Below are 24,583 nucleotides of genomic sequence, written 5' to 3' on the forward strand. Positions count from 1 at the left end.
AATCAAATTTGATTTTAAACTTGCTCTATTAATTTTTTTTCTTCTTCCTTCCCCAGATTTTAGATTAAATTCCAATCTTTTTGAAGCCTTTCAGCATTTTGCAAGATGTTTTTCACTCCAACGTCTCTTCGGTTTATAAAAGCAAAATACTGTGGATGCTGGAAATCTGAAACAAAAACAAAAAATGCTGGAAAAACTCAGCAGGTCTGACAGCATCTGTGGAGAGAAAGACGGACAGACTTTTTCTCCACAGTTTCTGTCAGATCTGCTGAGTTTTTCCAGCATTTTTTGTTTTTATCTCTTGGGTTTATTCTTTTCTCCTCCTTTAAAACAATTTTCAAGTTCCAATATTTGCTACTTAACCAAATTTTTAAAAAAAGTCCATAAAAAGTGACTTCAATTTGAATTTTAGCTGTTCTTCTTTAGCTTGCTCTGATACAAAATGTTTTGAGAAGTTCAAATTGGATTTCTGCTAGATTTTAGGCTTATCTTTATACTTTGGGGGTGATCTGGCCTTCACGGTTGTACATTAGTACAGATGGTAATTTTTTTCTAAAACAGAACCTCACAGCAGTTTAATGTCAGTGAAATGTGTCATTCTTCTTCCTCAAACACAATTTTTTGTATCTTTGTTTGCAAACAACACCCTGCTTTAGCATTCACTTGACTCGAATGTACAGCATACTCTCAGCTGGGCAAAAGTGCTCCATATGGTCGGTGTAAGGATCATGAATGATGATGGTGCAGTCAGATCTCTCTGCGAGTACACTCGGGCTTTCAGTGGGGGTGCTAACTCGGACCTATTGAGTGTCCCGGTCCATTCCTTGCTTTGATTCAGCTGGTATCTGTTTAAAATAATTGGTTTCTAACTCTGCTTTGGAACATCCGTGGTCCCTGTTTAACTCTGAAAAGAAAAATTCACGTGGCTTCTCTGGAGCCACTTCAATCATTATGGATTCCAGTGTTTGGTCTAATTTTTCACACTGCCATGTGCTTCCTGTTCGCAGCAGAACTGATCGATTGGGTCAATCCCCTTTGTAACTTACTAACCTGCTTAACTCCTTATACTTTTTATTCAGTTGTAAGGCAAATACGTGTCTACGTTAGACCAACTTATTTGGAACCATTTTCAACTTCACCTTTCCTTTCTGAACCTTTTAGCAAGGTTATCAAAAATACACTTGTAATCTCTTGCTCCAGGTTCTCTATCAGTCACTTCCCAGCGTATGCCATTGTGACTCCTGGCTTCACTTAATAATTACTCCACACATTTAATTGCAAGCTAAGACGGTTGCTTCTCAAATTCCAAGCCAATTTTACTGCGAGTACTGAGACCAATTGTAAGATTTTTGGATTCAGGCCCGCAGATACCTATATGGGCAGTCGACTAGTCATAAGTCATTTTAAGGTGTTTATTGAGTTGATTAAGAAGCAACAGTTTAGATATAATGCATTAACTAATTAGGCATAAAAAGTATACGGCTTGTAACAGTTGAGAGCAGTATATCGATCCTGAAGGACAAATGGATGGTTCAGAGTGTGTTGATCTCAGCAGCTTGTGATTACAAAATTCAGCTCTCTAGCTGAAATGTTAGGGAAATTTTCCCTTCATCTTCCTCCTCCTCCTCTGGTCCATCCTCCATCTGAAGAAGGCCCAAAGAGCACCACCACCTCGCTAACATCTCAGCCCCCTACCACCAGTATGAGACCAATATGTATACCCTTTTTTTGAGGAGCTGATAGTTTACCCAGTGTCAATCATCTATCTAAGTATTCTGACCAATGGATACAGGGCAGGTACTCAAAACGTCATGATGGTTACCACTTCCCCTTGTTTGTCACCCTGCTCAAGGTCAGCTTTTTAGTTTATGTCATGCTGATGTTCATAGCCTGGTCTATTCCAAACACTTGCATAGATGAGCTTGTACAAGCCACCATTCCACCAGCTTAGGAATATCAACATGGCAGGCTGAATTAAGTGACCTTGCTGTTTCTGAAGACTGTTCTGAGGTCAAAGTGTTTAGAAATCCTCTTTCCAGAGAGAAAATCAATGCTGTTTTGCTAATCTCATAAAATGAGGAACACACCTATTTATCAAAAGACCCCAATTTCTTACACACATGTGCCTTTCCTATTAGTTTGCTTTGCAATAGCAGGGTCTAGCCTTCCACTGGCCACATCAACTGTTATGCAAGCTCTTCAAATGAGAAGAAAATTCCTCCACATCTCCCTCATCGCACTCAAATTTTGGTATCAGTTGGAGCACCTTAAGAGCTCAACACTCAATCCTTTGGTCCTTCTTCCAAGTCATGTTTATAAAGTGTAAAATGTTGAGACCCAGCACTGAATCCCTGTGGCACACCATATATCACATCCTGCCAACCAGAAAAAGACCCATGTATGCCTACTTTCTGTTTCCTGTTAGCTAGCCAATCCATGCCAGTTATCCATGCCAATATGTTGCCCCACACCATGAGCTTTTATTTTCTGCAATAACCTTTGATGTTGTAAGTTATCAACTGCCTTCGGGAAATATAAGCACAGCACATCTACTCCTTATCCACATCATATATTACTTCTTAAAAGAACTATAATAAATTGGTTAAACACGATTTCCCTTCCAGAAAGCCATGTTGACTCTGCCTGATAACCTTGAATTTTTCCAAGTGCCCTTCTAAAATGTCTTTAATAATAGCTTTTAACATTTTTCCTATGACAGATGTTAAACTAACTAATCTCTAATTTCCTGCTTTCTGACCCCCTTGCTTTTTGAATAAAGGAGTTATGTTTGCCATTTTCCCATCTAATGGAACCTTTCCCGAATCCAGAGATTTTTGGAAAATTAAAATCAATGCATCAACTATCTCACTAGCCACTTCTTTTAAAATCCTAGAATGAGTCCATCAGGACCCAGGGACTTGTCAGTCCGCAGCTCCAACAATTTGCTCAGTACCTGGTGATTGTAATTTTCCTGAGTTCCTCCCTCCTATTTCCTGATTTACAGCTATTTCTGGGATGTTACTTGTATCCTCTACAGTGAAGACTGATGCAAAATACCTGTTCAATTCATATACCATCTACTTATTTTCCATTACTAATTTCACAGACTCGCTTTCTATAGGACCAATGCTCACCTTGTTAACTCTTTTTTAAATATCCATGCAAACTCTTGCTATCTGTTTCTATATTTATAGCTAGCTTTCTCTTCCCGTCCTTGGATAACTTGTTTAAAGAACGGGCTTGCCTGCCAGTGCCTGCTGCCCACGTTTTATGGTGTGGACAGCATGTTATCAAGGTCACTTGGCCTGTAAATGGGCACAATTGACCTTTAGTTGTTTACTTATGTATGGCGGGCAGGCAGCCAATTTCAGTGTCTGCCCACCTGCCATGTTATTGGGGTGAGCTCAGGGATGGGTAGGTAGTTGCCCTATTTTACATGCCCCTGCTAAAAAAACACCCAGCAGGGACACATAAAATCCAGCCCATGGTCTGCACTTCAATGGATTGAAACGTGGAAGGTGCAGTGATCCAGACTAGGTAACCATCTTTGGCTGCGAGCTCAAGGTACCTTTAGCCTCTGTTTTTAAAAAGCTCATTTCGGGTTTCCAGCCAGAGGATTAAATATCATTATTTGACATAAAGCAGTTTTTGTAAATAGGGTTGAGTTCTCAACATGCTAATGCAGAGACCAGAGTGCTACAAACCCGGATAACTTGGCAATTCAGACTATAAGGGCATCTGTGTTGACTCACTATTAACAAAAATTCAGCAACAATGCAGGAAAGAGTCTTTTTTATTTGCTGCAACACAAAAAGACAGTACAGGTTAAAAGATTTAAACGTGTTTGTCTGTTTCTTTTTCATTACAGGGCGCAGTCAGTGGTGTACTTCTCGTGACCCCCAACAACATTATGTTTGATCCCCACAAGCACGATCCTCTAATAAAAGAACGTGGCTGCGAGGAATATGGCATCATGTGTCCCATGGAAGAGGTTCTTTCAGCAGCTATGTACAGTGACATTTTGGACAGTAAAATCAAAGAATCTTTGCCTCCGTAAGATCCATTGTTTGCCGTCTGTTAACAGTTCTTTTATGCAACAATATGGAACACTATTGGTAATGAACAGGCATGGCGACTAATTAAAATCCTCTATTCTTTACCAATAGAACTTCATACCCTACTGCAATAATGAAATAGCTGTTTGGTATTTCTGTTTATTATTTGCACCACCATTGACAGGCTGAAATACCCCCCTTTTGAGCAAAATGTATTAAGTGATTAATCTTTATAAGACAGTATCTTGATGTTCAGAGTTGCCAATCAGCTAAGGTCTGAATTAATTATTTATAATGTGAAATGAGCTACTCAGATCCGTGTTACTGAAAGTTAAGCATCATTACAAAATCATAACGAATTGTGTTAAAGGAAGTTTGTAAATTGCAATTCAAGTCTATAGAGCTTTTTTATTATCTTTTTAATGCTTTACCATATTTAGGATTCTTTTATTGACCTTTTCATTTCCCAAAATTGCCATTGTAGAATTAGCTTTCATTTTGGAGTCTATCGTTTGCTATATCACTACTGTAGCTTGCATAGTTATCTCCTTAAAAACAAAATAAATTTTGTTGGAAAACACTAACAGAAAATACTTGTTAACAAGATATTAGTTAGGTAAACTCTCAATAACTAAATAAAACATATTATTTACCAGAAAATAATTTGGGTTTTCAGAATTTGTCCTTCAGTTCAGTTAAATAGTTATGATGTTTTAAGAAGCTTGTACAGTTTAACTAAAAAGAAGGCATAACTTACTGCATAATAGAGCATATCAAAATCCTGTTCTTGCTGTTCTCTGCTCAACCACTGGGTCGTGAGGGAATTGAACAGCTGGTTTAAAGAAATATTAAATAATTAGAACCTTTATGTGCTTAAAAAAATGAATCTAAAATTTTACAAAGGCTGATACCAGAACTGAGAATATACAACTATCAGAAAAGACTGAACAGGCTGGGACTTTTTTCTAGAGAAGACTGAGAGGTATCCTTGATAGGGGTCTTCACACTTATGAGGGATGGGATAGAATTGACATAGAGAAGATGTTTCCATTTGTGAGGGAGCTCAAATCTAGGAGCCATAAATATAAGATTGTCACTAATAAATTTGTGAAGAAATTCAGGAAAAATTTCTTTAGCCAGAGAGTAATCATAATGCGGAACTCACCTCCTCAAGGAATAGTTGAGATGATTAACGTCGATGCATTTCAGGGGATCTTAAATATATACATGAGAAAGGAATAGCAGGATATTGTGATAGGGCTTTTGAAGTAAGGTGGGAGGAGGCTTATGTGATGCATAAACTCTGACACACACCTGTTGGGTTGAATGGCCTGGTACAGTACTATCAAATGCATATCATTCTATGTCATAATAAAGTCACACTTCTAGCATGTGTCAGTTGTATTACATAGCACATTAAAATATTGTACCTGAAAAACAATAAGACAAAACTAGTGATTGGTTCATATAGTCATAATCTTCAAGTTCACCATATTTGTTTGGCATAAATATCCAATTTACTGAACATGAACCAATCAAAAACAAGTTGTTTTCACTTAGCAACCAATTGATCAAAATCAGGTAATGAAAAGCCACAGTGATATAGTTCCAAATCGGGATAGTGTTTGGCTTGGAGGGGAACCTGAATGTGTTTTCAGGAACCATGCCTTTGTTGTTCTAGGGTTAGAGGTCAAGAGTTAAGAGGCTTAGCAAGTTGCTGCAGTGCATCTTATAGGGAGTACACAATGATGCCATTGTGTATCGATGTTGGAGGGAATGAATGTTTAAGATAGTGGAAGGGGTCCTGATCAAGCAGGTTACTTTGTCCTGGATGGTGTTGAGCTCCTTGGAGCTGCACTCACCCAGAAAAGTGGAGAATATGTCCTGATTTGTGTCAGGACAGCCTTTGGGGAGTTGGGAGGTGAGTTACTTGCTGCAGAATTTCCAGCCTCTGACCCACTCTTGTAGTCACAGTATGGTTGCTTCAGTTCTGTTTCTGGTCATGGTAAACCCCAGGATGTTGATGGTGGGGCATTCAGCAATGAAAATGCCATTGAATGCTAAGGTGTGATGGTTAGATTCTCTCTCTTGTTGGAGATGGTAATTGCTTGGCACTTCTGTGGCATGAATGCTACTTGGCACTTAGCAACTAGGTCCCGCTGGATGCGGGCACGGACTACTTCAGTAACTGAGGAGCCTCAAGTGGCACTAAACACTCTACAATTGTTGAATTTTGCCACTTCTGACCTTGTGATAGATTCAAGGTAATTGAAGTTGAAGTTGGTTGGACCTAACATACTGTCCTTGAAGGATTCCTGTAACAACATCGTGGGGCTGAGATGATCCAACAGCTACAGCTATCTTCCTTTGTGCTAGATATGACTCCAACTAATGGAGAGTTTTGCCCCTGATTCCCATTGACATGAATTTTGCAAAGGCTTCTTGATGTCACATCTATCCAATGCTGCCTTGAAATCAAGAGCAGTCGCTCTCATCTCATTTCTTGAAATAAGCTCTTTTGTTCATATTTGTACCAGGGTTGTAATGAGGTCTGGAGCTGAGTGGCCCTGGTGGAATCCAAACTCAACATCGATGAGCAGGCTATTGTTGTATGCTTGATAGCACTGTCAATGACACCTTTTGTCACTTTGCTGACGATTGAGAGTAGACTGTTGGAATGGTAATTGGAAAATTGGATTTATCTTGTTTTTTGTGAACAGGACTTACCTGTCCACATTATTGGGTAGATGTCAGTGTTGGATCTGTACTAGAACAGCTTGACTAGGGGCTCAACAAGTTCTGGAGCCCAAGCTGCCTGTTTGATATTGATGGGGTCCAAAGACTTCGCTGTAACCAATGCCTTCAGCCATTTCTTGTAATCATGTGGAATGAGTTGAATTGGCTGAAAACTGGCATCTGTGACGCTGGGGATCTTGGGAGGATCATCTACTGAACACTTGTGGTTGAAGTTGTTTGCAAGCAATTCAGCCTTGTCTTTTGCACTCAGATGCTGTGCTCACCCTGTCATTGAGAATGGGGATGTTTTTGGAAAATCTCCAATTAATTGTTTAATTGTCCATCACCATTCCTGGCTTGATTGTGGTGCGACAGCAGAGCTTTGTGGACCTTAGATTGTGGTATTGCTCTGTCTAATGCTTGCTTTTTAGCCAGCGTGTAGTGTTATATCTTACCAGATTGGCACCTTAATTTTAGGGATTCCTGGTGCTACTCCTGGCATCCTTATTATATCAGGATTGATCCTCTTGCTTGATCCTCTGGCTTGATGTTAATGGTAGAGTGAGGAATATGCCGTGCCATGGGGTTACTGATTGTGACAGAATATAATTCTGCTGCTGCTTATGTCCCATAGCGCTTCATGGATGTCTAGTTTTGACCTGCTAGATCTGTTCTGAATGTATCCCCATTAAATTTGCTTTTCAATTTTTATATACAAAACGTGAATCATGGATAGCAACTGAATTAGGCTTGTGCGAGGAGAATGCTTGGGTAGTTCAGAACTGTAACTTTTAGTGTAGGAACTTTTTTGGATGAAGGAAGTAACATTCAGAAGGATTTATCGAAGAATGATGCGTTGTGCCATGAATGTAGTCTGTGAAATGCATAAAATGTGTTCAGAGTACAAACACAGAAATATGCCTAATTAAAACCACACCTGAATTTGACTTTTTACTTTTTGTTCTTTTCCACCAGAGAACTAGAATGTCCTGGAGTAAATAAAGATGTGAACCAGTTAAACCGAAGAGCAAAAAGTCATACTGATGAGATTGACTCTAAACCACGAGATACAGGGAATGACAGCACCAGCACAGCTCCACAAAGCACAGAGGAATCCTTGTCTGAAGATGTATTCACTGAATCAGAACTTTCCCCTATACGGGAGGAGCTGGTCTCCTCTGATGAGCTTAGACAGGATAAATCATCAGGAGCCTCATCAGAGTCTGTGCAAACTATAAACCAGTCTGCTATGGAGGGCTGCCTCCCACCTTCATCTATAGAATCATTGAAGGCTAATATGACTGAGCAAGCAAGTGTTGAAAATCTGTTGACTCACGATGATGATGTTTTAGGTCATAAACTTGTTGAAGTGAAGCGAAATGGGAATCAAAGTATGGAAAATTCTCTGAATGAACACAGCACTGATGACAATGTTAGTGTTGCAGATCAAGATGAGGATGAGCAACATTCCACTCTTAATCCTAACTTGGCTTGTGATCACAAAGATGCTGAAGCTATGGAATTGAATATAGAGTGCAGAACTACTCAAACTGCACCTGCTTCAGATTCTTCAGGAATGTGCAAGAAAGAGAACACTGATCAGCCCAGGAAATCAGGGGAAGAGTGTGCTCAGGATTCTCAGAATGAGGTGGAGGAGCTCCGAAAACTGTGGAAGAGCCACGCTATGCAGCAGACTAAGGAGCAGAGGGAAACAATGCAACAGGCCACCACCAAAGATGTTAAACAGAAAACTATGAAACATGAAGAAGGACCTGCAGAAGGTACATTAACCTAACAAAATCACTGTATTTGGGTTGGTATTATGAAACAGATTGTAGTAGGAGTATGACAAGTTTTTCTTGGGGATGCAGCCCTGATGTACACATTTGCTATGCTACCACATTCTGCTTATTTTGCCCTATCCTATCAATATTTTTTCTTTGATTGCCATCTGAATGACATTTTTGCCCTTTTTTTAAAGAAAAGGATGAAAAATTGTAAATTCTACCCTAATTCCTGATTCACGTTATTCCTGGTGTTAAAAGTTGTAAGCTCTCACTCATTCCTCTGGGTGCGTTGTAAGAAGAGAAATGTGAGAGGGTTTCCATAGCTCCAGGTAGCCAGTTACAAAGTGTTATTTGCAAGTCATCATTTCCCATCAGCAGGAAAATGCATTATGCCACAGGAAAATTGCAGAAAGAAGGAATTTAGAGAAGATACAGAATAGCTTTAAAAAGTGTTACACTTGGATTATGGACACACTTTGACAGTTCAATGCTTTCTACACAAGCACAACTTTAAGATTAGTTTGTGGGCATAAAATGGGTTCAACAAGGGTCAATTTTAGATTCCAACTTTCTGTCCCCCAATTATTCCTAAAAGGTGTCCAACCGATATTAGGTCAAGCTATTTTTCAGATATCTCTTGCAGTTGCCCACAGCAGGCATTAAAAAGACTTACATATTAATTGAGGGACAGAATCAGAGTATTGTTACACTGCAGAAGGAGGCCATTTGGCCCATTGTGTCTGTACCCAGCTCTCTAAAGAACCAATTCACTTCAATCCATTCTCCTGCCTTTTCCCCATAACCCTGCTCATTCTTCTGCACAGTCAGCCCACTGTTTACACACACGGTCAACAGCCCACATTTCTACACACGCTAAACAGCCCAACATTTATATATATGCTCAACAGCCCAGCATCTACACAGATGCTCAACAGTCTGGCATTTACACACATGCTCAACAGCCCAACATTTATATACATGTTCATAGCCCTGCATTTCCACACATGCTGAACAGCCCAGCATTTCCACAGATACTCAACGGCCCAACGTTTACACAGATGCTCAACAACCCAGCATTTACACAGACACTCAACAGCATAACATTTACACACACGCTCGACAGCCCAGCGTTTACACACACGCTCGACAGCCCAGCGTTTGCACACACGCTCGACAGCCCAGCGTTTGCACACACGCTCGACAGCCCAGCGTTTGCACACACGCTCGACAGCCCAGCGTTTGCACACACGCTCGACAGCCCAGCGTTTGCACACACGCTCGACAGCCCAGCGTTTGCACACACGCTCGACAGCCCAGCGTTTGCACACACGCTCGACAGCCCAGCGTTTGCACACACGCTCGACAGCCCAGCGTTTGCACACACGCTCGACAGCCCAGCGTTTGCACACACGCTCGACAGCCCAGCGTTTGCACACACGCTCGACAGCCCAGCGTTTGCACACACGCTCGACAGCCCAGCGTTTGCACACACGCTCGACAGCCCAGCGTTTGCACACACGCTCGACAGCCCAGCGTTTGCACACACGCTCGACAGCCCAGCGTTTGCACACACGCTCGACAGCCCAGCGTTTGCACACACGCCTATAACATGTTTTAGGTCACTGCTGCAAAATTGGATTACGATATGTGGAACACTCAGCAGGATTTTTAAGTAGTGTATGTGACCTGAGTTAAAGCCTGTAGGAACAGGAGTCCACCCTCCTCACCCTGATTTTGCAGTCCTCCTGTATGCCTCCCCACTGCCACCTGCCTGCCCCACCCCAGGCTTTATCTTTGGCTGCTGCCAGTAAGACATGCAGCCCAATATTCAGTTGTCCATGCTGACCAAGCAACCTGTCTATGTGCGACAGGTGCCAGCAAATAATGTTAATGAGATCCAAAGCCCAGTTTGGGCCATCCTCACGGCTCTGGTTATGTGGCTGAAAATAAGACGTTACTAGTTTCTAAAAAAAAACAAAAAAACTGCGGATGCTGGAAATCCAAAACAAAAACAGAATTACCTGGAAAAACTCAGCAGGTCTGGCAGCATCGGCGGAGAAGAAAAGAGTTGACGGTTTCGAGTCCTCATGACCCTTCGACAGAACTTGTAGGCTATCTTTTCTAGCTAATTGGTCAGGCATTTTAATCTCCTATTTAAATGACCCGAAGTTGAAAGTTATCTTGATTAATGTGATTGCACCAGTTGATTGCCTTCATTGTAACTGAAGTTCTCACCTAGATTATATATTTTTGAAGGAACTACCTTCTTCATAAAAAAGTATTAGAAATATGTAAACCTCATAGAAATGCAACAGCTTACAATAAAATTTCCATTGTAATATCAATGGCCTATCTTCTCCAGTGAACTATCTTTAGGTCACAAGATGGTTATGGATGAGGAAAACCTTAATGCCCAGTTTAATTGATCTATCCGGAATGACCTTGCAGTTTCCCCATACAACATCCAGTATTTTCTTAAAATATTCTGGGGCTTTATTTGCTACTATATTCTGGAGCTAGTTGTAGTGGCACAGTCCTGACTCCAGAGACTTAAGCACAAAATCATCTCAGACCCAAGGTCAAAAGCTGGCCATTCTGCAGCAAGTAATTCACTTCCTGCCCAAAGCCACCACCAACTGTGGCTCAGTTGCTTTCACTCTTGCCCCTGACTCAGAAAAGGTTCTGGGTTCAAGTCCCACTCAAGAATTGAGCACAAAAATCAAAACTGACCTCCCAATGCAGGAGGTGCCATTTCTTGAATGAGATTTTAAATAGCAACCTGTAAGAGCCTCTACCTTGTCTAAAAGTGCTTGGCTCCACTTGGTATCAATTACACACAATAACTTGGATATTGTTCTATAAATGTGGTACACCTTTATTAATACCACTAAGCAATGGTACATAATCATGTTCAGTAGCCCCGTGAGCCAGAGGTCGCCTCAGTGGTCAATCCGCCGACGAGGTCTCCGTACGTGGTTTCGGAGTGACTGACCAATTCGTTCTAACCCACTGCACCAGTGATGTCTTTGTCTGCTCTTTCTTTGTATTGTTTTTTTTTTGCTCTGACCTTGTACCATATAACGTAATACCTTTTTTTAGCCCATTTAATTGGTTTTCAATTACATCAGTGTCTTTTCCCTTGTCTTTATGTCCTGGCCCTCTCACAAGGCCATGCTTGAAGGAATAGAGCCAGCCTGATTCCACTTTATTATCTCTCAAGCTGTTATCAATCCCCAGGCTGGTACAGACAGCTATCTTTATTACCTCTAACAAGCATAAGAAGGGTCTACCTTTTTCGCAGTTCAAGGCCAGTTGTGCTGCACAGTTTAATTCATTTTACAGACATTGCTAATTCTGGCAAGGCTATGAATTACCCATCTTGCCTTGTGCCCACAATGTAATTCTTCATATGTCTTCAGTCAGGGTGCTGCCTCTGGCCATGTTTGTGAGTTTGCTTTGTGCAAATTGGCTACTGCATTTTTTTACATTGAAACAGCAGTTCAAAAGGGGTTCATTTGCTGTAAAAAAAAAAAACAAAAAACTTTTGGACATGCTGTGGTGATGAAAGGCGCTATGTAACTGCAAGCCTTTATTTCTTACAAGCCAGGCATGTAACTGAGTATTTTCCACTTGTCTAGCTGGGTGCAGCTGCAACAATACTAGAAAAACTCAACACCATCCAAGGAAAAATGCTGCTTCATGGACAGCCTATCCACCAGCTCAATCATCCACTTCTACCACTAGTCCACCATGGCTGCTGTGTACACTACTGATAGAATGCACTGCAACAACTTGCCAAAGCTTCTCTGACAGCACCTCCCAAATGCAGCATCTCCTAAACTGGCCACCTCCATTACTTAGATGGACAAGGACAGCAAGTGCATGGGAAAACCATAATTTCCAAATCACACATAAACTAGTCTTGGACATAAATCACTCGCTATTCCTTTGTTGACACTGGGTCAAAAGTTTAAAATCCCCTTCCTCTTCTTCAGTTCGCTGCTCGAAAGCAGGTCTGTCCCATAGCATTGCAGCCTTTGCCACGGGTAGGGCAAGGAGACAGGTGCCAAATCCACCCCAGCTGGGACAGGATTGAACCCCATGCTTCTAATGGCAACAATCTAATCCACACTGATCATCCAACCACTTGAATAAACCAGTTCTGCAAGGAGTCAGAGTTGCTGTGACAACATACAATTTTACATGCATGTTGTAGTCTGGAATGTTGAATAGTGATGGTGGAATCTCCAATTTTCTTTCCAACCTGTGTCTGACCAGGAATCTCTCTTGCTGTCTGCCATTGACATATGTTGGAAGAATTACAAATTAATACTCAACCTGTTTGGCTGTGTTATCAATGCATTTTCCTTGGTCATCAAGTCCTACAGTGGGACTTAATCCCAGAGCTTCTGGTTCAGAGGCAGGGATGCTACCTCCACAAGACTTCCATAGAACTCCCTACCCCTAACAGCATTGTGAAACCTTCACCAAATGGACTATGGCAGTTCAAGAAAAAATCTCATCACTACATTCTCAAAAGCAACTAGCACTAGCAAATAAATGTCAACGATCCCCAAACCAACAAAAAAAATTGAGCTTGTCATCTTTACATGCATGTTGTAGTCTGGAATGTTGAATAGTGAGGGTGGAATCTCCAATTTTCTTTCCAACTTCTTTTGACAATATCGTGACTTAAAGTAAAACTTCTGTTTGTTGATATACCTTGCAATGTAATCCAATGTTCATATTGCAGTGATTGTTGTCAGCCGTACACATTCATAGCAATTCCACTTGTAGTTTTGTAACTCAGCCATAAACTATTTCTTGCACAAATAAGACTTTCAGATCAAAGAGGATAATTTGTCCTTTGAAGACCCGGTAAACCTAGGATTAAAGATGATATTTGTATACACACAAACATTTAGTAGCACTAATTTCTCTCTTTTGCATATCTTTCCCTTTTTCTGTCTTTTTCTTTCACATACACAATTTTTAGAACAATGAAACCAATGCCTGGACAGATTTAATGATTCCAGTAGTGATATATTTTCCAAACTATGCTGTTCATGCCTCTTACGCAAAGGGGCTTTTTTTTTGGTAGGTTTGGCTTAATTCAGAGGCAGGAATTTAGACTCCCCAACCCCCAGCAACACCCTCAGAAATGGGCTGGTAGGTAGGGGAGAGGCTGCACAAAATAGGGTGACATGGCCCATTGCCAGGTCACCACAGTTAAGCTGGGTGTAGGTGTCGGGCGGCCTTCCGGCCCTGGACTAATTGAGGTCCTTCAGTTAAAAGCAAAATACTGCTGATGCTGGAAATCTGAAACAAAAACAGAAAATGATGGAAAAACTCAGCAGGTCTATCAGCACCTGTGGAGGGAAAAAAAGAAACCAGGGTTAACATTTCGAGTCCATACGACTCTTCTTCAGAGCCAAAGATTTCTTTAGCCCCGAAGAAGAGTCATTTGGACTCGAAACGTTAACTCTTTTTTTCTCTCTCCACAGATGCTGTTAGGCCTGCTGAGTTTTTCCAGCACTGTTTTTGTTTGCGGTTCTACAGTGTCCAGCTAATGACTTCCCCCACTGATGCCATGTGGCCGGGCTGCCATGTAAAGCCTGGCCACCTGGATGCAGGGACACAGGATCGTCCCAGTGACAAATGCCCACCCCCACTTGTTTCCCCCACCTTGGCCTCACAATCGCTGTCTGCATCCTCCTCCCAACCCCTCACTGGGGCACCTGCTTTTCCAGCCTCTATCACTGTTTCTCGTCGGGGACTGCTGCCCCAAGTGGTACTGCTGAGACTGGAGAGCTGCTGGCCAGCTGATTAGCCTGCAGCTCTTGGAGGTGGGACATTCCCACATGGGGCCAGAAGCTATGACCTCAGGCAACCAGGATCATAAAATCAAGTCATGGTTTCCTGGGTAGGTAGAGGCTCACTCTCAATTTTCAGCCTTCGCAAAAAATTCTGGCCGTTGTAAACCAGAATTAATTATTTCTCTTGCTTATCTAATAAAGCCATTGCTCATGTTAGGACAAGATATAGGGTTCCCAACTCCAGCTGAATATATTTCGGGAGACATCGGCAGAAGTGATGCCACGGAATCCCAGCAGCATGGCGCAAGGGGGTGAGGCCATCGGTGTGGAAGGGTGGGGTGGGAATGGTTGGCGGTGGCGGGGAGGTCTGAAGCCCCATACGCTAGCAGGAGGGGGAATGGGTTTCTTCGCAGGTAAGTGAACAGAAGTACTTTGTGTTACTACCCTTGATTAGAATTGGCTTGTTCAGGCACTGCTTTGACCTCAATCAGGCGGCAGGCCTTTAAAGCAGCCATTTGCCTCCTTGCCACCTCCCTGGTTGAGACCCCAGTCTTTCCGCTGGCCCCACAGACCTGGGATCTCCTGAAGGATGATCCCCTGAGCGTGCACACACCATGCAACTCCCTCAAGTTTTGCGCTCTGGCTGGCTTCGGCTCTGGCCATCTCCCTCCTGATGGCTTTCTTTTTACTCACTCATGGGATCTAGGTGTCACTGGCTAGGCCAGCATTTATTGTCCAGTCCCTAATTGCCCTTGGTGGTGAGCTGCCTTCTTGAACTGTTGCAGTCCATGTGGCGTAGGCACACCCACAGTGCTGCTCGGGAGAGAGTTCCAGGATTTTGACCCAGCGACAATGAAGAAACTGCGATATATTTCCAAGTCAGGATGGTGAGTGGCTTGAAGGGGAACTTCCAAATGGTCGTATTCCTATGTGTCTGCTGCTCTTGTCCTTCTAGATGGTAGCGGTCATGGGTTTGGAAGGTGCTGCCTAAGGAGGCTTGGTGAATTCCTGCAGTGCATCTTATAGATGGTACACACTGCTACTACTGTGTGTCAATGGTGGAGGGAGTGAGTGTTTGTAGATGAGGTGCCAATCAAATAGGCTGCTTTGTCCTGGGTGATGTCAAGCTTCTTGAGTGTTCTTGGAGCTGCACTCATCCAGCCAAGTGGAGAATATTCCATCACACTCCTGACTTATACCTTGTAGATGGTGGACAGGCTTTGGGAAGTCAAGAGTTGAGTTATTTGCCACAGTGGTGGTAATGATAGAGTGGGGGATATGATGGGCCATGAGGTTACAGATTGTGGTTGAGTACAATTCTGCTGCTGATGATGACCCACAGCACCTCATGTTTGCCCAGTCTTGAGCTGCTAGGCCTGTTCAAAATCTATTTAGTGGCTTGAAGGGGAACTTCCAGATGGTCGTATTTCTATGTGTCTGCTGCCCTTGTCCTTCTAGCTGGTAGCAGTCATGGGTTTGGAAGGTGCTGCCTAAAGAGGCTTGGTGAATTCCTGCAGTGCATCTTATAGATGGTACACACTGCTACTACTGTGTGTAGATGGGACTTTGTCCCCACAAGAACTATGTGGTGGTCTCTCCTACCGACACTGTCATGGACAGATGCATCTGCGGGAGGCAGATTGGTGAAGATGAGGCCAAATATCGTTTTCCCTCTTGTGGTTCCCTCACCATCTACTGCACACCTAGTCTAGCAGTTATGTTCTTTAGGACTCGGCCAACTCAGTCAGTAATGGTGCTACTGAACCATTCTTGGTGATGGACAGTGAAGTTCCCCGCCAGAGTACTTTCTGCGCTCTTGCCGTCCTCTCTGCTTCCTCCAAGAGATGCTCAACATGGAGGAGCACTGAGTCATCAGCTGAGGGTACATGATAATCAGCAGTAGGTTTTCTTTCCCATGTTTGACCTGAAGCCATGACACTTCATGGAGTCTGACGTCGATGTTGAGGACTCCCATGGCAACTGCCTCATAACTATATACATTGTGCCGCCACCTCTGCTGGGTCTGTCCTGCTGGTGGGTCAGGGCATAACCATGGATGGTGATGTTGGTGTCTGGGACATTACCTGTATTATATGATTCTGTGAGTATGATTCCGTGAGTATGATTATATCAAGCTGTTGCTTGACTCGTCTGTGAGACGTCTCTCCCAATTTTGGCACAAGCCCCCTCATGTTAGTCAGGAAGACTTGCAGAGTGGACAGGGCCATTATCATTTCCAGTGCCTAGGTCGATGCTGGGCGGTCCTTCCAGTTTCATTCTTTTAAGACTTTATCTAGCGGTTTCATACAACAGAGGGCAGTTAGGAGTCAACCACGTCACTGTGAATCTGGAGTCACATGTAGGCCAGACCAGTTAAGGGTGGCGGTCCCTCCCTACAGGACATTAATGAATCAGATAGCTTTTTACCACAATTGACATGGTTTCATTGTCATCATTAGACTTTTAATTCCAGATTTTTATTGAATTCAAATTCCACCATCTGCTGTGGTGGAATTCAAATCCAGGTCCCCAGAGCATTACTCTAGCCTCTGGATTATTAGTCCAGTGACAATACCACAACGCCATCGTCTCCCTTGTGGTTACTAACATTGTAATTGCTGCTATGATTATAACGTTGCAGCAAATGGAACCCAAGCTCAGGTGGACTGAACTGCTTGCTCACACTCCAACCCGCTTCTGCCCACTCACACTACACTCACCTCACAGGCTAGGGGCAGCTGCTGAGCAGCCCTCTGAGACGCCTACTGGGCAAACTAGCACCCAGCGACAAAACGGTCACCTTGTATATTACTCTTTTCTGTGACTACATGTAAGAGCTTAGCCTTTAAGCTTCCCAGCAAGTGAAAACAGGCAACAACATGTATGGTGTAGTACACTCATTTTTATGAGGCAGTATAAAGGAGGTTTGATAAGAATAGTGCAGCCGATGTCAAAAGCTTTGCTAAAATCCAACTAGATCACAAGGTCCCACACGGCAGACTTGTTAAAAAACAAACATGGGATCCAGGGGAATGACGGAAGCTGGATACAAAATTGGCTTAGTGGCAGAAACAAAGGGTGTTTTTTGTGACTGGAAGACTGTTTCCAGTGGGGTTCTGTAGGGCTCAGTGTTAGGTTCCCTGCTTTTTGCAGTTCATATTAATGATTTGGATGTAAATGTAGGGGCACAATCAAGAAGTTTGTAGATGACACAGAAATTGGCCATGTGGTTGATGGTGGGGAGGGGAGCTGTAGACTGCAGGGAGATTTCAATGGACTGGTCAAGTGGCAGAAAAGTGGCAAATTTAATTTAGGCCAGAGAAGGCAAAGGAATACACAATAAATGGGAGGATACTGAGCGATGTAAAGGAAATGAGGAACCTTGGAGTGCATGTTCACAGATCCCTGAAGGTAGCAGGACAGGTTGATAAGGTGGTTAAGAAGGCACCTTACTTTCCTTTGTCAGCCGAACTTAGAATATAAGAACAGGAATGTTATGCGGCAGCCATGTAAAACACAATTAGGCCAAACTTGAGTACTGTGTGCATTTCTGGTCACCTCTTTACAGAAAGGATGTATTTTCACTGGAGAGTACAGAAAAGATTTAAGAGGATGTTGCCAGGATTGGACAAAATGCAGCTATGAGGAAAGGTTGAATAGGGTGGGTTTGTTTTCCTTGGAACAGAGGAGGCTGAGGGGAGATTTGTAACTTTGCACAGCTCAATAAAGTTTACAAAATCAGCTTTTTAACATTGTGTGCACAAGTCATAATAGTCTTTCTAAAATGCCGATGCAGTATGAAATGTTACTCTTTTTTTAGTTGCATTTAAGTCGATACCATAGAAATCATAGAATCTGACAGCACAGGAAGTTATCCAATTAGCCGCACTCTCTGCTTGTTCCCCATAGCTCTGCAATCTTGGCCCAATTAAATATGTATCCAGTTCCTTTTTGAAAATTACTACTGAATTTGAATGTCTCTGTTTCTGCACTGCCTTTAATATAGCATATATGTATCATTTAGCTATATTGCCTTTCAGCATTCTTCCTATCAAAATGCCTCACTTTATACTTTTATATATTTGCTGTACGTCTCGAACAGGAATTTGAAGTTAAAACCAAAGCGATTAATTTTGTGTTTTTGAAATTAAATCTCAGGTAGTGTCATACCAAAAGAGAAAAGGCGGCATCGATCACATAAGTTCTTGTGTTTGAGAGTTGGGAAGCCCATGAGGAAGACATTTGTATCCATAGCAAGTGCATCCATGCAGCAGTATGCCCAGAGGGACAGGAAACATGAATATTGGTTTGCAGTACCACAAGAAAGGTAAGTTAGCCTATCACCCTGGAAGCCCTGAGTCCCACAGTAGATCTCCCAGAGACTCAAAAGACCTGATGAGTTATCATGCAAACCCTCAGGATTAGCTCCTTATTTGAAAGTGTTAAACCAGAGCTTAAGTTAATAGTTTTTAGCTTTGTGTTTTCTAAATAGGTGAAGTTTGTACAAGGTTTTGATAACGCAGAATGGACTTTTTATCTACTTTTCTCCCCCAATCTCAATACAGCAGACCAGCTAATTAATTTCCCTCTACCTCATCCCAGCAATGTTTAGAAGAGTACTACTTAGCGCATCAATTGATATTGGACTTGCAACCTAGAGATTATGAGCTGGATTTTCACGACGTTGAGGAGGTTCCATGGACCTCTAAAAATTGGTGAATGTGACCTGATTCCAGGATCCTTGCACCCATTCCCGGTCTCTCCAATTTTTGCTGGTGTGGGAGAACTTGCCTTACACTACCAACTTGTCTGACTCCATTGCAGGGATAGTCATCCCTTAGCAGTGCCCTCACCCCCCCCACACACGACGCAACTTTCATGGATTCAGGTCAGCTTTTCAGGGACTTGTGGTCATGACCCCTCAGACGAGTCGGGCCGGGGTGGTGGGGGGCTCATCAGATCAGTTCGAGGGGGCTCAGGAGGGAGTCAGCTGGGGGAGGGTGGAGGCGGGTGGCGAAATCAGTTATTAGACCAGAAGTTAGACTGGGATTTTTCTATCTAAAATTTCCTGGGTAACTAGCAACGTAAGTAAACCAGAACTGTCTGAAGTGTCTAGCTCAGAGTTGGAGACTTTCTCGGAGGGTCCCACGGAACAGGAGAATTGCTCATTAGAAGTTCAAATTTCTGGGGCAATTACCATGGAATCATTGCATCGGGACATCCGAGGGACCCCAATGCTTATCTTGGGTTCTATGCCCAGACTCTGACTGAAAGACCTGGGCCGATATTTATTTATATAAAGAGAGGTCAAGTGCTTCTAGCATCTGCTTTTGATACTTTAAAGGTCTGGTTGATCGACACTTCTATAAGGTTGTAGCAACAGCAGTTTTTTAGCTTTTCGGATACCGTTATTACTATAGGGTTAATTGTTTCAATACGGAGTGTATATTTGCTGATTGGGCATGCAATTGCTATAAGTTGGCATAGAGAGTATGACAGGCCATTGGGGGTGGGTGAAGGGAGACCTGAGTTGGCCTGCAGTGTTTGAGGGGCCATTGGAGTGGGTGAGGGGCATGTGTTGGCATGGATGAGGCATGGGGACTGGATGGGGTTGTGGGAGGAGGTGAGGGCTAGAGGGCTTAATATTGAATAAAACAACTGGGATGAAGTCCCAGAGAACCAAGACAGGCCTTTTAAATATCATGCCCCTGTGCTCGGCAGCCTTGTGGTTGCATCCGAACTGTTTCCACCCAACCACCTCCCTGCACCATCGAACAAAAATGGTGTCTTCAGAGGCACTTACCCCGAGGCTGACATCCATGCCAGGAAATTTCTAACTCCCACTACCCACCTCACATGAAATCCAGCCCTATAAATTCAAAGCCAACTATGATAAATAGTGAAAATGAATTTAGTTAATCTGGTAATTTGTGAAAAATAACCATGAGAGTTGCCAGGATGTCACCAAATCCAAGTTATTTAGTTCAGGGAAGGAAATCTGCCATCCATACCAAGTTGGTTCAACATTTCACTCTATTCTGAAACTACAAGGCTGTTTTCTTTTATTATACACATCAGGTTAGACAGGGCCATGTGAGTGGGGGGGGTGCAATGGAAGGTAGATGAAGCGAATGAACTGCCCACCCAATAGCCAGATGCCAGAACCATATTCAAGGCGGGTGGAAAATCAGTGGAGTCAAACCAAGAGTCAAACTTAAAGGGAGGACACTGAAGGATTGGCATCAAGTCTGATGATATTAATGGGACCAAGATGAGCTTCATTTGGCTATGCAGAATTAATTTTGCAATTGTGCTTGAAATCAAAATGAACAATGATTTGGAAAGGAAATTGGGTGGGCACTTGGAGGAAATAAACCTGCAGGACTACGGGGATCGGGCAGGTGAATGGGACTGACTGGATTGCTCCACAGGAACTTGATGGCTGAATGGCCTCCTTTTGTGCCATAAATAACACTATGACCCATTGCTTAGACCACTTTATGTCCTGCACTAGTGGGTAGAGCATGTACAGCACATGACCAAAAATTGTGTGGGGGCCTGGTGTATATCTCTCATTTAATTATTGTAATCTAGCATCTTTTATACTTGTCTCATAAAAGTTTATCAATCTGAGCTTTTTAGGGGTTAGAGTTCCAGATTTACACGACCTTTTGTGTGAAGAAGTCTTCCTGACATGACTACTGAACAGCTTAGCTCTAATTTTAAGGTTATACCCCCTTGTTCTGTATGCTACCACCAGAGGAAATAATTTCTCACTTTCTACCATATTATACTCTTTACTCATCTTAAACGCTCCTCATCTGGAGCACTCCTTAATGTCCTAAACTTAAGGGATACAAATCTAATCTACTTCACCTGCCCTGGGAGCTGTGTACCCCAAGCTGAACACTGTACTCCAAATGTAATCCAACCAGAGTATCATGCTACTGTAACATAATTTCCATCCCTTTATATTTCAACCTCTTTGAGATAAATTCCATTAGTCTCTTTAATTATTTGTTATGCCTGTCCACTAGTTTTTAGTGATTTCTGTACATGAACTCTAAGGCTTTCTCTCAGTTCCTCATCATTAAGAAAGCCATCTCTTTTGGAACCAAACTCTCTCACTTCACACAACTCCATCTGCCACAGTTTTGCCCACTTACAAAATCTATCATGTCTCTTTGCAATTTTCTGCTCCCACCTACACTATTTACCGCAACACTAAAATTATATTTATGACTCTCTATTCGCCATTATATTTGTCAGTGACTAGGAATAAAAAGTTGAGTCTCCAGTATAGTTTCCTGGGGGAAAAGTAATCGCATGTTACCAGTTGAAGTCATCTTCTAAGTGCCATGCCGAGTGACATAGGTGACCATGGTTTTCCAATCATAGCACCAGTGGGTGAGCTCATTGTTGGAGTTCTGTTCTGTTCATGGACATACATGCCTAGTGAGATGTTGACATGAGTGGCGTGAATCCCATTCACATTGTTGTTTTGACAGAGTTGTTTATACTGACCATATTTGACTAAGGAAATGGAGGCATGAGAGGATCCTCAGTCTCACTGGCACCAGCTGGCCATTGTCCTTCAAGGTCATAGTTCCTCCACTTCCACCACCGCAGAATCTGCCAGATCCACCATTAGCTACCATTCCAATTGGAGTAAAAATCTATTAATCCTACTCTGTCTCCTACCTCCCAATCAATTCTCTACCTACATCAATGTGTTATCTTCAATTCTCTACCTACATCAACGTTCTTTCATTTTGCTCGGAGTCTCTTGTGTAGAACTTATCGAAGATGTGAATGCAGCAATAGTGGGGTGAAAATCCTCCCTGCAAGTGTCATCCTTAATGCATTATGAAGGGTTTAGCCAGCTGAAGGAGCAATCACCCAAGAAATGAATCCCAACTCTCGGGCAACTAGGAATGAGCAATATGTGTGTTTCTGTTTATGTAGCCTGAGAACAAATAATTTTAAAAATCAGAGAATAGTATTTGTTACAAAAGGGGATGATAAAATGAGATGTAAAGAGGAAGAATATGTTTTATTATATAAGTATGGCTTAAAGCTTGTGGGTGACCTGCAGGCCTTATTTGCCTCATTCAGCACACCGTATCACTAACTGAAATGAAGAACCCCTCAGTAAAACTATTTAAAGGACTCATGTAAGTCAGCTGATGATTTGCTACTTTTAGGCTTTGTTTTTGCTGAGTGCTATCACTCTTGAGAGTTCACTTTGTCGTCACAGGGAGAGGTTTTGTTGCTTTTGCCCTGTTATTCTTTGGTTCGCAACTTGAGGGCTCAGGTAGGCACAAATACTTATAATAAGAAGACAGCATGCATTTTACATGCTACCTGAATTGCTCTCAACAGGTACACAATTAAATTTCTAGGGCAAGATTGGTTAGTGTAACTTACAGCCAGACGGGTTTGGGTCTCCATATCAGTTGCTGCTTTGTTTGGGCTGTGTACATGATGCCTCAGCAGAAAGTACTCTGACCAAATCAATCCTGAGGCTTTTCAATGAATCCCCCAAGCAATTCTGCCAATAATATACTGTGTTGCAATCACAATGAAAGCTTTCAAAATCTGCAAACCGTTGCAGATATCTCAAAATCAGACAGGGAAAGGAACCAATATTAGAATGTGTTTGTATTTTCTTACACGTTTTCTTCCCTCCCTTCCCATCTTTGGGCAGGCTTGATGGACTGTTTGGTCATTTCCTGACCACCATTTTCATATGTTTCACTCCTCTTCTGCATTGGTTGATTGTTCCACAGACATCTTTTATAAGGGATATGGATAGGTTAAGTGAGTGGCAAAATATTTGTCAGATGGAGTACAATGTAGGAAAATGTGAACTCTTCCACTTTGGCAGGAAGAATAAAAGCAGTACTCAGGTGGAGGGATCTGGGTGTCCTGGCATTTGGATCACAAAAAGGTACAGCAAGTGATTAGGAAGCCGAAATGGAATCTTGATGTTTTTTGCAAGGGGAGTGAAATATAAAAGTAGGGAGGTTTTACTGCAGCCTTGGTGAGACCATATCTGGAGTACTGTGTACAGTTTTCGTCTCCAGTTGAAAACTGATATAAGAAGCAGTTCAGAGGAGGTTCACTCAACTCATTCCTGGGATGAAGGAGGTATCTTATGATTGAAGGTTGAACAGGTAGGCCTATGTGCATTGAAGTTTAGAAGAATGAGAGATGATCTTATTGAAGTATTTCAATAAAATTATGATCCTGAGGGGACTTGTTAGGGTGGATATTGGGGGGATGTTTCCACTTTTTTGGGGGGGGATTAGAACTAGATGCACAGCTTAAGAATGAGATCTTCCATTTACGATGGAGATGAGAATTCTTTTCTCTGAAAGCCCTTAATATGTGGAATTCTCCCCATAAAAAGCAGTGGAGACAGGGTCATCGACTGTATTCAAGATTGAGTTAGGTAGATTTTTGATAGACAAAGATTTTTGATAGATGAGGATATGAAGGGTTACGGGGGGCAGACAGAAAAGTGGAGTTGAGGCCAAAACCAGATCAGCCATGATCTTGTCAAATGGTGGAGCAGGCTCGAAGGGCTGAGTGGCCTACTCCTCCTAATTTGTATGCTCCTATGATCTTCAAGTGACTATTATTTATGCTTTGACAGTTAGATGTCAGCCAAGTTATTTGGCTGTGGATATCATCACAGCTAAGTATCAGTATTGTCCTCATCTGGGGCTGGATTTTTTCTCCAGAGAAATAGAGGAAGGCCCAGTTCCCTGTCCCCAGGCAGAGTGGGGAAACAGTCAAATATTGGAATTTTGACCTGCGTCTCACTGTCATTCAGGTGGAGACGAAGTCAAAATAAGGGTAGTGGGTGGGCTCTCAAAGCAGGATGGCTGTTGGATCCAGTGACCTGGTTTGTTGGGGCTAAAGGATCCGGGTTGCATGCTTGTTACCGAGTGACTGAGTTGGTACCAAGACTGAAAAGGTCAGTAGACCATTCTTAGAAGAAACACACTCTGTTTATTTAGGAAAGGAACTCAACCAGCTACACTTGTGCACTTACAACTCAAAACTCTGTCTTTACTCTTTAGGCTCTAACTCAAGACCGCTAACAGAGGTAGCCTGCGCTGCTCTGCTATTGGGTATCAAAATCATGTGATCTTATATTACAACATTTGTCTTAAAGGTATAT

The 24,583-nt window shown here is 42.5% G+C and overlaps 1 protein-coding gene across 1 annotated transcript in view; it reads left to right on the top strand.

Moving 5' to 3' along the window:
- Positions 1-24,583, top strand: part of oxr1a (oxidation resistance 1a) — a 338,586-nt gene that overhangs the window by 195,758 nt on the left and 118,245 nt on the right. Inside the window, exons 6-8 of the mRNA XM_041189241.1 lie at positions 3,869-4,053; positions 7,767-8,572; positions 18,553-18,721. Of these exons, the coding sequence (XP_041045175.1) occupies positions 3,869-4,053; positions 7,767-8,572; positions 18,553-18,721 (1,160 nt within the window). The remainder of the gene's footprint in view (positions 1-3,868; positions 4,054-7,766; positions 8,573-18,552; positions 18,722-24,583) is intronic.

The sequence above is a fragment of the Carcharodon carcharias genome, chromosome 6 (assembly GCF_017639515.1).
Source record: "Carcharodon carcharias isolate sCarCar2 chromosome 6, sCarCar2.pri, whole genome shotgun sequence".
Lineage (NCBI taxonomy): Eukaryota > Metazoa > Chordata > Chondrichthyes > Lamniformes > Lamnidae > Carcharodon > Carcharodon carcharias.